The following is an 18,517-nucleotide window of genomic DNA, read 5'->3' as shown; positions in this document are numbered from 1 at the left end:
AACCCACCCTTCACAAAACTGGAGCTTTTCTACAGAGTCCCATAAATTATTGTTCAAAATATTTTGGTACATCTCTGCATTCATTCTACCATCTATCACATGTAAATTGCCAGTGCCATTTGCAGAGAAACACCCCAACACCATGATGTTGCCACCTCCAAACTTTACAGTAGGAATTGTGTTTTTCGGCGAATAGGTGGTACCATCGGTAATGTAGGTTGTGGGCTCGTTTGAAGGAGGGAAGGGGTAGGTTGGGGAAGATGTTCGAGGTGGAGGGGTTGGACTGGAGTTACCGAAAGGCTTGGAGAATAGTGTGTTATAGGGGTGGTAGGTAAGTGGAAATGGGAGTTTGACAACGGTGGGGTGGGTGCAGGGAGAAAGAGCAGAGGCATGGTCCACGGAATGTACCCTGGCAAGGGCAGTGTGGATAGTGGTGAAGGCTTAATAGGGAAAGATAGAACACTATACAAGAAGTGTTAAAGAGAAAAGTGATTAAAGGAAAAAAAAATTGGATAAAGGGGTTAAGGGCCAGGTGGGAATGTGGTTCTACAAAGAGAAGAAGAGAGAAGGGAGAAGCAGGTGTGTGCGTAGAAGAGTATATCCAGGTATTGAGATAGGCATAAAATGTAATGAGGTGTGTGTATATATTGTTTTTTTTAGAGGGGATGTATGAGTAGATATATACAAGTGTGAAAGTGTAAAAGCATTGGATAGTGAAGGTGTGGGTGGATGGTGTGTTTGTGTAATTGTATTGTATGCAAGGAAGAAAGGAGGTGGCAGTGGATATGAGTAGGAACTGAAAGGGAAGGCCAGAGAAATGTAGAGGTTGTGGTCAAAATGTGTGTTAGGGTATAGGTGTCAGATTCTGTTGGAAGACAAATGAGAGAAGAATGGGAGAAAAAAAATGGAGAAAGAAAAATTGCAACGCAAAACTAGAATAAAAAAAATTGTTTCTGTGAGAGAAAGAATAACTGGTACCTATTTTACTGACACTGTTGACCATATTGAAATCATGCTCAGAAATATTCATTTCAAATTTTGGCACAAGGCCAGCAAGTTAGGGGTAGGGTGTAAGTTGATTTCATTGACTCCAGTGCTCAAATGGTACTTACTTTTTGACTCCAAAAGGATGAAAGGCAAAGTTGACTTTCGTGGATTTTGAACTCAGAACATAGAGATGGACGAAATGATACTAAGCATTTTACATGGCATGCTAACAACTCAGCCAGCTCACTGCCTCATCATCATTATCATCGTTTAATGTCCGCTTTCCATGCTAGCATGGGTTAGACAATTTGACTGAGGACTAATGAACCAGATGGCTGCACCAGGCTCCAATCTGATCTGGCAGAGTTTTTACAGCTGGATGCCCTTCCTAACACCAACCACTCCAAGAGTGTGTAGTGGGTGCTTTTACGTGCTACCAGCACGAGGGCCAGTCAGGTGGTACTGGCAACGGCCATGCTCAAATGGTGTTTTTTACGTGCCACCTGCACAGGAGCCAGTCCAGCGGCACTGGCAACGACCTCACTCGAATGTGTTTTCACGTGACACCGGCACGCTCAGAAAATATTGAAACATAAAGATTTATAAATAAAGCAATTCTGATACAAGTAAACAAGAATTATCATCATTTTCATCAATCATACAGACTTCCTTATATCTGGCAGTGAATAATGAGTGAGCCAAACACTTTAAAATATAAGAAGGTTTTGGTTGTGTGTTAGATCGTACTTACCATTATTAATCTATAAAATAGAGGTTGTGTGTGAGAGAGAAAAAGATAAGCAAATTATCTAAGTGAGTATTATCTTTTTAGCCACAGATACCATTACATGATGCTAAGCACAAAGGAAGACATAGTCCTTCCAGAAGGATGTATAGACAGCCAATACATCGTTGATAATCTTGGTGTTCCATTGACGAAAGCATTAACGGAAATTATACTGAAACAACCTTTAGACCCTATTGAATACTTAGCCAGATGGCTCTACAAGTACAAGGAAAACCAATCAGAACTTCAAAAGGTAAGCCTGAGAAAAACTGAGATAATTTTAAGAATTATATATATATATATATATATATATATATATATATATATATATATCATCATCATCATCATCATTGTTTAACGTCCACTTTCCATGCTAGCATGGGTTGGACGACTTGACTGAGGACTGGTGAAACCGGATGGCAACACCAGGCTCCAATCTAAATTTGGCAGAGTTTCTACAGCTGGATGCCCTTCCTAACGCCAACCACTCATATATATATATATATATAATATACACACACACAAATATGCACGCACACACACAAGTACATACGTACATATATATACATATAAGCACAGCACAGTCCACAACTTTGCTACTCATATACATGATTTCAACCATATTCTATTTAGAAAGTGTTGATCAATGGGACTCTGTACGTGTGTGTGCATATTTGTGTATACTCTTTTACTTGTTTCAGTGATTTGACTGCAGCCATGCTGGAGCACCACCTTTAGTCAAGTAAATTGACCCCAAGACTTATTCTTTGTTAACCTAGTACTTATTCTATCAGTCTCTTTTGCTGAACTGCTAAGTTATGGGGACATAAACACACCAACATCGGTTGTCAAGCGATGTTGGGGGGATAAACACAGACACTCATATATACATATACATATATACGACGGGCTTCTTTCAGTTTCCGTCTACCAAATCTACTCACAAGGCTTTGGTCAGCCCGAGGCTATAGTAGAAGGTGGCATGCAGTGGGACTGAAACCGGAACCATGTGGTTGGTAAGCAAGCTACTTACCACACAGCCACTCCCGCGCCTATGTGTATATTATATATATATATATATATATATATATATATATATATATATATATATATATATATATATATATACATACATATACATATACATACACACACACAGAGGCTTTAACAGGTAAGTTGAGACCATTTAAATATTTTTATTATAATTGGTTTAACTAGGAAATATCAAACATTGCAAATTTTATGTTTATGCCAAATTATTGTGGAGTGTTTAGCACTTAGTTCAATGTGATCGCCATTTGATCTCTTTACCAGTTCAATTCTTTTACAAAATGATGTGCATGTCTTAAGTATTTCTTCCTTTTCATTTTACTGAATGCTTGCTTGATCAAAGCCTTCAGTGAAAATACACAGTTGTGAGAAATTGCATTGGATATTGCTTCAACTGTGCCCCATAGCCAAAAATCACATGGATTCAAATCTGATGAGCTAGAGCCAAGATATCATTATGGGTAATTCCTTCTTCAAAAATTCTTGCATTGTTTTTGAAGAATGAGTGGGTGCAGAGTACTGTACAAACATGATTCGACTTGCATAATAATGCTTCCTAATTTAAAGCAATAAAACTTCTAAGATTTTGAGATACTCTGCTATGTTGATTTTAAGAACCGCTTCAACAAAATGAGGAGGCATCAATTTCCCATCACTTGCAACATCTCCAAAGATCTTAATGGAAGCCAGATTCTTGTTATGCATAGCTGAAGGAACTTGGGAAGGGTTGTATACTATCACTTGTGAGTTTTGATTGTTTGCATGGTTCTGGGTGTACACACACATACCAAAAGTGTTTAACAATCTATAAATGCCAGTGGCCTGTCAATGGGGGATCTTAGTCCACAGTATCAAGGTATGATATAATAAATATGTAATCATAAATATGAGGGTCATAAATTAAAATAATTTATTACTACCAGTGGTTAGCATGCATAACTAAAAGTCCTAAGACATACTATATTTTTTAAAATATAAGAGTGTATAAAATATTTTTATACACAAAGAGGAGACCATTGACAAGACTCCTTATATGCTAGAAAGGCCAGTTAATACCCAAACCACGAGAAAGAGAATTCATGAGGCACGTCGTTATAACACTAGAACAAAAAAAACAACATTTTTTTGTTCATTCTAGTGTTATAATGGTGTGCCTCATGAATTCTCTCTTTCGTATCGTGGATTTTAACTGGCCTTTTTAGTATGTAAGGAGTCCTGTCAATGATCTCCTCTTTGTGTATAAAAATATTTTATACACTCTTATATATATATATATATATATATATATATGTGTGTGTGTGTGTGTGTGTGTATATATATATATATATATATATGTATGTATGTATGTATATATATATTTTATATATATGCATAGAGTGTTAGAAGTGGTGTACAGACATTGGATATTGGGAAAAGAGGAGGTCCCCAGAATTTTGGAAAAAGAATTTGTTTATTTAGTCATTACCACTAGTGCTTACATTCGTTTTTTGAACTTGTCAGATAAAATTTTTTTGTGAATGTACAAACAGGTTGTTTATGTCTATAAAAGATGTTTTTTTTTTCTGTTTTATTTAGAATAGAACATTTTAAAAATTTTTTGGAGTGAGGTTCCAGGACAATAGATATATATATATATATTGTTGTACTTGGGGATGGTCATATTGCCAGTTTAGCCAATAAAAACACACGCACTGTATATTTGGTGTTAATTTGCTTCAGCTTTATATTACATTAATCTTAATCTTATTTCGGCCAGAGTTCATTCGTCACACTTCTGTGACCTCATCAGTGGTCCTTTGTTTCCTTCTTTCTTATGTGTGTCTCACCTTGCTAACTATCAGCCATTTTGTATTTTGTATTCCTATTGTATGTCTTGTTATGCATCAAAAGACATCAAAAATCTTGCAAAACAAATATGTATATATATATATATATATATATATATATATATATATATATATAAATATATAAAAATAAAAAGATAAAGAGAGCAATGGTAAGGTTGGAGAAGTATTTTATGGATAGAGTCTTACAGCTGTTTCTGGGAAGATCCAGTACTTCTCTTCATCGGAGACAGAAAAAATAAAGTAATCTATTATTATATCCATAGGCGGATATTTTTAGTATGAAGTGGTAAAGAGTGTGATGCGCTGAAAAAAGAGAGAACAGTACTTGAAGGGTAGTTTCATTCCAGTAGTAAAAATTTGTGTAGAAATCCGTGTAAAGTAATCCATATGGAGATAATCCAGAAATAGATGTTGGAACGAAGGCTGATATAGCATAGATAGCAGAGGTGAATATATGCCATACTGCGATGGATTTTAGCTTGTTTACTTGAAGAATGGCCAGGTCAAGTGAAGGATGAGTGGTAATTTGGTCAAGTCATGAAGACAGAATGTGAAAGGGGATGGAGGAGAGATAGAGGTGAAGGATGGTAGCGGTATACTTTAATGGTCAGTTGATCTTACAGGATAGAGGGGATGAGCATATAGAGAGAAGGAGGGATGGGGGGAGATAAGGTTAAAAGGTCTAGTGGGTAGGAAGGAATGCGCGTATGTAGTATATAGGTGGTGGGGGTATGAGTGATAAACCAAGGATAGAGATAAAGGGAGAGATGGGTGGGAAGGTAGTTAGTAGTATCATATTCAGGAATGCAGCCAAACCTATTTATAGATGGTGGAAAGGGATTGAGAGAAACGATGTAGTCTAGGTGGTCTATATAGGGACGACGCTTTACTTATTACCAAGACTACTAACAAATCTTCCATTGAGAGGACAAAAAAGGATCTACACAAATTTTTCTCAGGTATGAATCTGTCAATAACATTTGAAAATGCATACAAAACGGCTAACTACTTGGACGTTTCTCTGAACCTATCTAACTCGCAGCACTCCCCCTATCATAAACCCAACCAGTACCTAAAATACCTCAATATTCAATCTAATCATCACAGATCTACTTTCAATAACATAATCATAGGTATCTCTACCTGCATATCTGATCTATCCTCTTCCGAAGAAATCTTTAACAATCACGCTCCATACTACAATCAAGCACTAGCGGCTAGTGGTTTCTCCCAACAAATAAAATACATCCATAACACCAGACTTAAACAATTTATATCACAAATCGCACCCCAAAGACATAACATCAATCAAAACCACAACTAACCACCCACCCACATATTCAAACAGACCCCACAATCACACCTATAACACTAGGGCTAAATCTAGGATGTTTAAATCAGCTAGCCCTACCAAAAGTATGGACAACTGCCCTCCACCTAAACACCTTAATTACAACATGCACAGAACCCCCCCAAAAAGCGGTGGCCACTCCATCCTGTGGTACACTCCCCCATTCTCTCTTAACACTAGGAACCTAGCCAAATCTTTCTTTAAAATACTAGATTCTAACTTCCCACGACAACACAAGTACCACTCTATATTCAACAGATCCACTTTAAAATTATCATATTCTACCACTCCTAACTTTGAATCTATTATAGCAGCTTCTAACAAACATAAACTCTCGCTCTATTACCAAAACTACGCTAGCGCCAGAACCCGACCCACACATACACCCAACACGGACATTAATATACATTCTTCTAACACTAACGCTCGTACACTGGAACAAAACCACAATGGATCCCAACCCATTAATATTCTAGATAATAACAATACCAATAATAACATTAATAAGACAAATAGCCATAAAAATAATTCCATTGATCTAGATTCCTACACATCCCCCAATAACATATCCTCCAATAATAATAACTCACCCACCAGCATACGCAACCCTCTAGCCTCCTACACTTGTAACTGTCGCTCCGGGACTATCTGTCCGCTTCAAACACATTGCGTAAGATACAATGTAATATATAAATGCACTGTGAGAAATCTATTACATAACTCTACTGCTACATACATTGGTGCAACTAAAAATTTTAAACATCGCTACGCAGCACATATGCACTCTTTTAGATACGACAAACACAATAAATCTACAACATTAGCCAATCATATTCATCACCTCAAAAGCAAAAATACCCAATACACCTTAAAATGGTCCATCTTAGATTCTGGAACTCCATACCAGGGCCAGTGCTCCAACTGCAAGCTTTGCCTAACGGAGGCATTCCATATTTTAAAATGCAATTCTCCCACTCTACTTAATCGATATAACGAAGCGTTTAGCAACTGCAATCACCGCTCTTACCACACATTTAAGTTCTATCACAAGCAAAATTGCACAAACGATCACGCAACATAATTACACAACCCCAACAGGCAACCTATTCAACCTGGCAAAAACATCCATCTTTTACTATCTTTTGAATAGGATTATTTTCTTTCGATCATATCACCACATATATATACCCCCAAATTTATTTCTTCTACTCTCTAATTTACTGCAACACCACCCACACATTCAGACTACATCGTTTCTCTCAATCCCTTTCCACCATCTATAAATAGGTTTGGCTGCATTCCTGAATATGATACTACTAACTACCTTCCCACCCATCTCTCCCTTTATCTCTATCCTTGGTTTATCACTCATACCCCCACCACCTATATACTACATACGCGCATTCCTTCCTACCCACTAGACCTTTTAACCTTATCTCCCCCCATCCCTCCTTCTCTCTATATGCTAATCCCCTTTATCCTGTAAGATCAACTGACCATTAAAGTATACCGCTACCATCCTTCACCTCTATCTCTCCTCCATCCCCTTTCACATTCTGTCTTCATGACTTGACCAAATTACCACTCATCCTTCACTTGACCTGGCCATTCTTCAAGTAAACAAGCTAAAATCCATCGCAGTATGGCATATATTCACCTCTGCTATCTATGCTATATCAGCCTTCGTTCCAACGTCTATTTCCGGATTATCTCCATATGGATTACTTTACACGGATTTCTACACGGATTTTTACTACTGGAATGAAACTACACTTCAAGTACTGTTCTCTCTTTTTTCAGCGCATCACACTCTTTACCACTTCATACTAAAAATATCCGCCTATGGATATAATAATAAATTACTTTATTTTTTCTGTCTCCGATGAAGGGAAGTACTGGATCTTCTCAGAAACAACTGTAAGACTTTATCCATAAAATACTTCTCCAACCTTACCATTGCTCTCTTTATCTTTTTATTTTTATATATTTACATATACACACACTAATATACGACTTATAATCCCCAATCCTGTTCATACAATGACTGGGACAAACTAGTCGGTATACAGCACTTACTCGGTATTACCTGTATACTCTTGGGTTTGGTTAAATCCAATACCCTCCTCAACCTTATATATATATATATATATATATATATAGATAGATAGATAGATAGATAGATAGATAGATAGATAAATAGATAGATAGGTAGAGAGTGGGGGAGGGACCCCCCCCCTTCAATTTTTACTTCCATTGTTGCCAGTGCCTCTGGACTGGCTCTTGTACGGGTGGCACATAAAAGACACCATTTTGAGCGTGGCCGTTGCCAGTACCGCCTGACTGGCCCTCGTGCGGGTGACACGTAAAAGCACCCACTACACTCTCTGAGTGGTTGGCGTTAGGAAGGGCATCCAGCTGTAGAAACTCTGCCAAATTAGATTGGAGCCTGGTGTTGCCATCTGGTTTCACCAGTCCTCAGTCAAATCGTCCAACCCATGCTAGCATGGAAAGCAGGCGTTAAACGATGATGATGATAATGATGATTCATTTATTTATTTAGTCATTTACTATTCTATTGAAATAAGTTCAAGGATGGTGACCTCTCCAAGAAGTCAGTTCTAGGATGGGTGCAGTTATCTCTTTTTTTTACCATTTTTTCCATTTTTCTCTTCTTTTTCTTAAGGTACCAGAGAGATGGTAAAAGGTTCTATGAAAATTTAAATGTATATGTATGTGTGTGTGTGTGTGTGTGTGTGTGTGTGTTCATGTGTGTGTGTGCCTATGAGTTCATATGTTTGGAAATATGTCTATGTTTATGCTGTGTGTATACACACACACACACACACACACACACACACATATATATATATATATACCAGAGTAAGCACATAAATGTGAAACAAGGTGGGAAAAAATAGTACTCAAATACTGGTGGCAGAGTAATATGTTTTATTATGAAAGCTTGAAAAACATCACAGCAATATCCCAAAAATCTGCTACTCAGAGTTTCACATTCTTGTTCATCGGGCAGTTGTGATCCACAACTGCTCGATGCACAGGAATGTGAAACTCTAAGTAGCAATTTTGGGGGATATTATTATGATGTTTTTGCAACTCTAATAATAAAGTATATATATATATTTATATATACACATACACGCACATATTATGATGTGTCTACTTACTTTCCAGATGTATATTAGTAGATAGTACTTGTTGGGTTTTGCTTGAAAATTATGGTTTTCTTTACAATAAATTCTTATTTCACTATTGTAACTAGAAAAATTCATTTCTGTCACAAAAATGATACAGGTCCCTAAAATGTATGCTGTCTATATTTCATTCATATAGGAAAAAGAATGGCAAGAGGAACTAAAAGTTGCCCTTGAAGAGCTGGCTAGGAGACTTGCATGTGAAGAAGAAGCAAGGCAACTTGCTCGAAAAAGGTACTAAAGGATACTTATATATATTCCAAGCATACATTGTGTGTGTGTGTAAATATATGCATGGGAACGCAAGTGTATGTGTGTATGTATATATATATATATATATATATATATATATATATATATATCTGAGCTGAGTGGTTGGTGTTAGGAAAGGGTTCCAGCTGTAAAAATCCTGCCAAAACAGTTACAGAAGTCCAGTGCAGGCTTCGGCCTGGCTGGCTCTTGTGGTACGATCAAATTCATAAATAGCATGGATCACAGACGTTAAATGATGATAATGATTATATACCAAATACATACACTCCTCTCTACACCATCCCTTTCTCTCTTTCTATGCATATATATGTGTGTGTGTGTATATATATATATATATATATTTGTTTTATATATATATATATATATATATATATATATATATGGGAGAATTTACGAAAAAAACACCAACAGACAAGGACAGGTGGTGTAAACAACAAAAGGATGTATTAGTTTAATGTTCGGGAATAGAGAAAGTCTTTAACGTTTCGAGCTACGCTCTTCAACAGAAAGAATAAGGAGAAAAACACGGAGAAAAAAAATTTCAATGTTGTGGTCAGCGATCTATCATGGCGATATATATATATATATATATATATATATATATATATATATATATATATATATATATATATAAAAATTCTATAATTATAAGCATAATTATAATTAGGGTTCAACAAATTGCTTCACCACATGCCGAAATTTAGAAATAGCAGTTAAATACTATTCCTCTACCATAAGATATCTCCCAGACAGCAATACTCTCAATTCACTTAGGTAAAGAGAAAAAAATAATGAATCCACCTGGCTTTGATCAACTACATATGTGTTTCTGGATTAAAGAGATGTAAAAGTTTATTTTTACTCACTTATTTCTGTCTTCAGTGTAGTATTTCAATTGTAAATTTTAGAGTACTAATAATTAAATATGTATTCAACCAATGCTTGGTCGAATTTAATTATTAGCAATTGAAATACTACACTGAAAACGGAAATAAGTGAGTAAAAATACACTTTTACATCTCTTTAATCCAGAAACGCATATGGAGTTGATCAAAGCCAGGTGGATTCGTTATTTTTTTCTCTTTACCTACGTGAACTGAGAGTATTGCTGTCTAGGTGAAAGCGCTAATTTATAAAACATGTGACATATGAATAAAAATTTGTAAATATACAACCATCCAGACATCTGAGTACCTGCTTATTATTTTTTCTAATATATATATATATATATATATATATATATATATATATATATATTACTCTTTTACTCCGTTACTTGTTTCAGTCATTTAAGTGTGGTCATGCTGGAGAACCGCCTTTTAATTGAAGAAATCTACCCCTGGACTTATTTTTTGTAAGCTTGGTGCTTATTCTATCGATATCTTCTGTTGAACTGCTAAGTTACGTGGATGTAAACACACCAACATCAGTTTCTAAGCGATGGTGGGAGGAACAAACACAGACATGCACACATAAATATATATATATATATATATATATATATATATCCTAGTGAAATAAATAGTGTTTACAATCAAATGTGAGTATGAATGGATTCTGAAGTGAGGCAATGCAGAAAAAAAAAATATTTTATCCAGAAATGTAATGAAAGTCTGCCCTGGATCTGAACTCCTGATCCATGAGCAGATAGAGTGCTATTTTATCCATGTAACCAACTTCTATCAACATACACATTTTCATACATATACATTTTGTTCGTACAAATACATAAACAAACTCATATATTTACAACAGGGAAGAAGAAAGGTTAAGGCAAATTCAGTTACAAAAGGAGAAGGAAGAAGAAGAATTAAGGAAAAAATTAGAAGAGATTGAACGACAAAAAGCTAGGAAGATTTTACAAGGAAAGAAAGACATCAGTGGACAAACAATTCTACATCATATGGCAGGCCATGCAGGTATTATATAAGTTTTTGGTTTTTCCATCTTCCCACAAGTTTTCTCTAAAATTAAATTTTACCTTATTTCAAACTTAGAGCTTTGAAAAGCACCACTTCTTGTTGCTGTATGGATTGTGTTATATTAAATGGTTGCAACTGTATAGAATTTGTGTTGTGTGAATTATTGCTATGATTGTATATAGTATCAATTTATAATAGTATGTGCTATGTCATTTTATCAGGTGTTAACCAGAGTGATTTGGGATTTCATAGTGTATTTGTTGTGTGTGTGAATTGTATAATTTTATTGAATGGTGATAATTTAGAGCATGTTTTGCATATAGAATATGTACTGATTGTGTTTAATATTGAATTCAAAGTATTTTGTGTAAGATGTTGGCTGAGGTTAGCAAGGTTACCTTTTGTATGGGTTATATGTTTTTGTTGATTTCTTTTTGTCATACCAAGTGCTCCAGTTACTATTGGTACTGTTTTCATTTCTATACTCCAGAAGCAGTTTATTTCAGTTTTGAGATCCTGTGCGTTAACAGTTTCTCCACCGTCTTTCTAGATCAAGGTACCTCTAAGAGTACAGGTCTTTTATTTCAGATGTTTATAATGACGTCTGGATGGTTTGCCTTGATCTCCTTTCAGTGTGAAAAGACATGTTCCAAGTGACTGAGGTCAAGTGTTCATGTATCATGTTTGGTACATGTTTATCGCATTTCTTATCTGTTTTCCCACTGAAGTGGCACATATAGCCCAGTGGAATAGTATATGACTTAATTATGTTTGTTTACTATTGGTAGTAGATTGACTGAACCATTTGAGCATATATTCCAACATTTCTTCTGGCTCTTTACATTCCATGTTCAAATTGCATTGAGGTCAAGTTTGCTTTTTATCCCTTCAGGGTTAATAAAATAAAGTACCAGATGTTAAAATACAGTATAGTCAATACTATTGACTAAATCCATCCCTTCAAAATTGTTAGCTTTGTGCTTAAATCAGAAAATAATAATAATAATAATTTTCTGCTAGAGACAAATAGCCTGAAATTTTGGGGGATGGGGTTAGTCGACTACATCATCCCCAGTGCTCAACTGGTACTTACTTTATCAACACCTGAAAGGGATGAAAGGTTGACTTCAGCAGAATTTGAACTCAGAGTGTAAAGGTGGATGAAATGCTACTAACCATTTTGTCTAATACAATTAAATTTGCCTGTTCACCATCTTAGATAATAATAACAATAATAATAATGGTTTCAGATTTTTGGCACAAGGCCAGTAATTTTAGGGGAGCGACCTAACTGATTACATCAACCCAAGTGCTCAATTGATACTTATTTTACTGGTCCCCAAAGGATGAAAGGTAAAGTTGACCTATGTAGAATCTGAACTGAGAATATAAGATGGATGAAATGCTACTAAGCATTTTGTCTGGTGTGCTAATGATTCTACCAGCTCACCACATTAATCACAATAACGTATTTTATTTTACAAGAATATATTCATTTTGCTACATAAATACACAGCTTCAGGATGTCTTATCCAAATACATGTAAATAATTTATAGCCATTGAAGAACATTATTTCATCAATAAAAGCATGTTACTATTATGTTTCATCTATAATCGTAGGTGCTGACTTCTCTGAACTGTATGATATGGTAGAACTATTGGCTGATAAAGACTTGAATTACAGAACACCAAGAGATATGGCAATGGAAGAAAATATCGAGGAAAATATTATCGAAATTGGTTCATATGTTTGATCAGTATTTTATATATTTATTTGGAGTAACACAAATGATAGGATATCTGACTACATGCCTTTCTTTGATTGATTCTATCTTTGTTCTAAGATTAGATCTTGTTGGTTTTGAATTTTCTTTCATCTTTCTAATAATACCGGTCCTTTAATGAGGCCTATTTGATTAACTGTATCCTACCTTACTTCTGTAAATTTTTGATCTAACACCAATGTAAGAGTCATTCCTTATCATTGGTAGCAGCAATCACAATGTTGTCATCATGATCATCTATATTATTTGTTTTCCGGTTATTTATGAAGACAATGGATGACAAAATCAGTAAGATATTGGACAAAATAACTTATTATATTCAGCTACACCCTTTTATGTTCCATGTTCGGATCTTGCTGGAGGAGGAAGACTCATTATTTAACATTCCTTTTTCCATGCTAACATGAGTTGGATGCTTTGGCAGAAACCAGAGGACTGCACTGAGCTCAACTGTCAAGCTTTGGTGTGATTTCTACAGCTGAATAGCCTTCCTAAAGACAACAATTTTACAGAGTTTACTGGGTACTTTTATGTGGCACCAACATTAGTGAGGTTACCAAGTACTGAGTGGGTTATAATAATGGAGGTTAAATTATCATAGAGGGACATGAACAGGTGTCTTAAAGAGGAGAATACATAGCTTCCCCAGCTAGAAAGCATGTGAGAGATGATGAGGGCATACCTTCAAGGTACACAGTGAATATGAAAGAGAGAATAGAGATAGAGGAATAGAAAGGGTGGGTGGACTGTTAAGTTCACAAGAGTGTGACAGATGATTAGAGATAGGGATCGAGGTGAATGCAGTGGATATCATATTGGGGATGGGAGAGTGAAGGAAATAAGTGCGGATCAGGGAGAAGAAGAAGGGACAGTAAGGGCTCTGCCCAGTCACCACCTTATTGATTACTTTAATTAAATTAACTTTAATTAGAAAGTAGCTTCAATCATGAACTCTTATTATGAATCATTCAAGTACTAAGCTCATAAAATTCATCTTCTTTTGCAGATAAATATGTGTCATCTTTGATGATGGAAGGAAATGTATCCACTTTGAAACAGCTGTTGTTTGATGGCTACCCTTACATGCAACAAGCGATTGACCTTCTGCCATCAATAAGTGAACTTCCAGAAGAGAGTCAAAATTTCATCAACTCCATAGCAGATATTCAAGTATAGTTTACAAATATCCCTCAAACTTATAACTGATACACATTTCACACATTCCAAATATTCCTCAGGCTTATAAACATTCCAAAATATTGATTTCTTATATGAATGTAAAGACAGATGTTACTGCTATTTAGTTTATAAGGCAATTCAAGGGATGAAAGACAAAGTTGCTTTTGATATGATTTGAATACATAATGTAGGAAAACAGTAAATAATGTAAAATCATATAGATCACTGCCCTAACCTTTCAGTTAACTTGATATCCCAAGATACCATTATATTTTCAATATATTGGATGAACTTATTGACATGTGAAATGAATTTGGTCAGGAGATTTGTACAGTGCTTTTTTCAATGATTTTTCAAATATTAATTTCTTGTAACTAGATAAAGACTAATGCTCATGATTACTTCATAACTTATTGATTTTGGAAGGATAAAAGGTAAAAGTTAACTCAGAACCCAGAGGTATCAATGTTCTGCTGTTTCAGCCATTTCCATCATCTTGGCCACATATATGATAATATTACAACTTGTAAACTTATAGAAGCAGAATGATTACAGAGGAGTTGTAACTAAGTGTGTTGCATAATATTTTATTTTTAAATGCATTTTTGCCTCTATAAGAGGCAAAAGTGCATTTAAAAATAAAATATATGTCTACTAATTAATAAGAGAAAATTTTATATGGATGTTCACCCTACTAGAAACAGCTGCCAAATCTTTCTGACATAACATCCTGTTGTCTTAAAAGAAAGTCATATTGGGTGATGTAGTACTAAATAAATCAGGAAAAAAATTTGATGGTCAAAACTGGAATACCTTTGACCATAGGTCCACTTGATCAAGGTTAACTTGGAGCTAAAATACAATAAATCTATTCAATTAGCAAAATCATCTAACCAAGTGAATTATGGCCAAAATAAACCCATAAATGTTAAATTGAAACTCAAGAAAATATATCTATGGAAATTTTTGTTTCACAATTTACTTTCAGGATAGATGTGAAAGCATTTTCAAAGCTATCCAAGAAGGTGATGAAGAAGGATTTTTTATTTTGCTTGAGTCAATGCCTGAGTTGATATCATGTAAAAATACTAGAGGCCAATCTTTATTACATGTAGCTGTTTTACATGAGGAAACTGAAATGATAAAACATATACTAGAAACTCACCCCGAGAGTCACAAAGCAAAAGACAATGTAAGAAATATTTTTGGCAATTCTTTATTAGATGTTATTTTTTTTAATGTATTTCTGGTTTCAGTTATCTGATATTATATAGCTATGCTTTCTCACTCCCAAATTAAAATATTTTAAGAATTGTAAGCTAAAAGGTCAAGCCCATGGTAAACAGAATGCAATAAAGTAAAATTTCTTTACTTTATTTGTTAACACTGTTGGTTAAGGCATGAATGTCAGAAGTTTTAGTTTCCAAGATTTGACAAAAATTTGGTGTTTGATACTCATTATATGAATGAAATAGACAGAACTGAGCTAACAAAGCAACCTCTAGGTGACTGTCCCACCTGCTAGAGAGAGCAGCCAAATTTCCCCTGAATCACATCACTTTACAGTCATTAAAAAAAAAACAAGAATATATTGAACAATGTAGTTCTAGATATAATATGTATACTCTTTACTCTTTACTCTTTTACATGTTTCAGTCATTTGACTGTGGCCATGCTGGAGCACTGCCTTTAGTTGAGCAAATCAACCCCAGGACTTATTCTTTGGAAGCCTAGTACTTATTCTATCGGTCTCTTTTGCCAAACAGCTAAGTTACGGGGATGTAAACACACCACCATCGGTTGTCAAGCGATGTTGGAGGGACAAACACAGACACACAAACATATACACACACATACATATATATACGACAGGCTTCTTTCAGTTTCCATCTACCAAATCCACTCACAAGGCTTTGGTCGGCTCGAGGCTATAATAAAAGACACTTGCCCAAGGTGCCACGCAGTGGGAATGAACCCGGAACCATGTGGTTGGTAAGCAAGCTACTTACCACACAGCCAAGATGTGTACAAGCTAATGAGAGAGCCTGCAAATAATTGCTTCATCTACTTGAAATAGTAGTAAAATATACCTCAACTCACACCTTAACATATTAAAAATGTAAGGACACATTAGTTAATGTAATCCAGGGTACATTATGCATACAAAACATAAAAAAGAGAAAATACATGAGATGGCCCTGGCTAGAATGTCTTTGATCATTGATCTGCTCAATTTGGGCCAATTTGAGACTAAGCAACAACACTAGACTACTAAATGAAATAGTGTTTTGCTTGCTTTTAATTAAATAAGTAAAATCAATATGTTCACCACATCATCATTATTCAGCATAACAATCACCAAATTACCATTTGCAACATCATCACCAACTTTTATTATCAGAGACTGAAAAACATTTGTCCTTATATGTTGCTATTTCCCAAACTGTATTTTTTGTCAAATGACATTGATTCAGATGTTATTTTTGAGCTATGCCCCTGCTACTATCGACTATTGAGGTTGTTGTAGAATTTCACTAGTCTCAATTCATCTATTCTAGTCATATCTCTAAACCAATGCAGCAACAGTTTAACTGCATGTATTGATCCAATGTACTTACTTGAGGAAGAAATCATATATATATATATATATATATATATATATATATATATATATATATATATACACACACAAACATACATACACACACACACACACATACATACATACATAAACACATAAATACTTACTTACGTACACATATGTATGTGGCTGTGTGTATGTGTATGTTTGTGAATGTGTGTGCGTGTGGGCGATGCGGAAACTGGGGATTGACGAATGGTTAATAAGGGCTGTACAGGCCCTATACAGAGGAATTCAAGACAGGTCGCCCCTGGAAATTCATCTATGCTGATGATCGGGCCCTCATAGCAGAATCACTACCAGAACTAGAGAAGAAACTTCAAGTCTGGAAGCAAGGTTTAGAATCAAAAGGCCTTAGAGTCAATGTTGCAAAGACCAAAGTTCTAGTAAGTAGGAAGTCGAACACATCACACACTCCTTCAGGTAGGTGGCTCTGCTCAATCTGTAGAAAAGGTGTAGATAGAAATTCCATGAGATGTACCCAGTGTAAGCCATGGACACATGAGAGGTGCAGCAACATCAAACGAAGATTAACCGGGAAGATAGCAAAATCATCACAAGCCAAATCAAAATCAGATACAAGAGATTGCAGACCTGTTTCGGAATGACTGACAAGATCGCAATCGTTAGCATATAAAAGTTCCCTAATGAGTGAAGTAAAAACCTTCGTTGTGAATTTCAGTCTGGTCAGACTAAAAACATTCCCTGTTGTTTGATATTTTATGTAAATACCCTCCTCAGAGTTTTGAAAAGTATGTGACAGCACAACAGCAAAGTGTATTGCAAAGTATATTCACAAATTAAACAAACGTGTATAAACAGGGGATACAGATAATACAGGCACCTCCCCCATCCCCCCACACACGCACTTACTAAACATAGACACACATAGGGGTATACGCATGCGCAAATAAAGACACATACAATAGGAATGCAAAATACAAAATGGCTGATCATTAGTAAGGAAATACACACAAATAAGAAAGAAGAAAGATAAGGACCACTGATGAGGTCACAGAAGTGTGACAAAAGAACTCTGGCCGAAATACGATTAATGTAAAAAATAAAATAAAGCTGAAGCAAATTAACACCAAATATATATTGCATGTGTTTTTATTGGCTAAACTGGCAACATGACCATCCCCAAATACAACAATATATATATTTATATATATATATATATATATATATATATATATATATATATATATATATATATATAGACATATACACACATGTATATACATGTGTGTGTGTGTGTATGTATCTGTATGTATGTATATATGTATACATACACATACTCTATTTAAGTGATGTTGAAAATAGAACGTATATACAGTCTTGTGTGTGTGTGTGTGTGTGTGTGTGAGTGTTTGTGTAAATGAGAGAAAATAGAAAATAAAAGCAAATCTCCATAGCTGGAACAATATTCCTAAATTATATTACGATGTTTGCACAAATTAGAGCTCCTTATCACCATATC

The 18,517-nt window shown here is 35.2% G+C and overlaps 2 protein-coding genes across 8 annotated transcripts in view; one reads left to right on the top strand and one right to left on the bottom strand.

Moving 5' to 3' along the window:
- Positions 1–18,517, bottom strand: part of LOC106871082 (uncharacterized) — a 107,870-nt gene that overhangs the window by 6,245 nt on the left and 83,108 nt on the right. The gene's annotated exons all lie outside the window — the stretch shown is intronic.
- LOC106871080 (uncharacterized) overlaps positions 1–18,517 on the top strand; it is a 69,404-nt gene that overhangs the window by 44,733 nt on the left and 6,154 nt on the right. For all 4 annotated transcript variants that reach the window (XM_089355326.1, XM_089355318.1, XM_089355332.1 and 1 more), the window contains exons 2-7: positions 1,820–2,027; positions 9,374–9,468; positions 11,263–11,426; positions 13,051–13,170; positions 14,221–14,384; positions 15,382–15,585. In XM_089355326.1, the coding sequence (XP_089211452.1) occupies positions 1,836–2,027; positions 9,374–9,468; positions 11,263–11,426; positions 13,051–13,170; positions 14,221–14,384; positions 15,382–15,585 (939 nt within the window). In that variant the 5' untranslated portion in view covers positions 1,820–1,835. The remainder of the gene's footprint in view (positions 1–1,819; positions 2,028–9,373; positions 9,469–11,262; positions 11,427–13,050; positions 13,171–14,220; positions 14,385–15,381; positions 15,586–18,517) is intronic.

Source organism: Octopus bimaculoides, chromosome 1, assembly GCF_046866305.1.
Source record: "Octopus bimaculoides isolate indiv1 chromosome 1, ASM4686630v1, whole genome shotgun sequence".
In the NCBI taxonomy this organism is placed as follows: Eukaryota; Metazoa; Mollusca; class Cephalopoda; order Octopoda; family Octopodidae; genus Octopus; species Octopus bimaculoides.
Note: the sequence above shows the minus strand (reverse complement) of the source record. Positions and strands in the feature narration are given on the sequence as shown.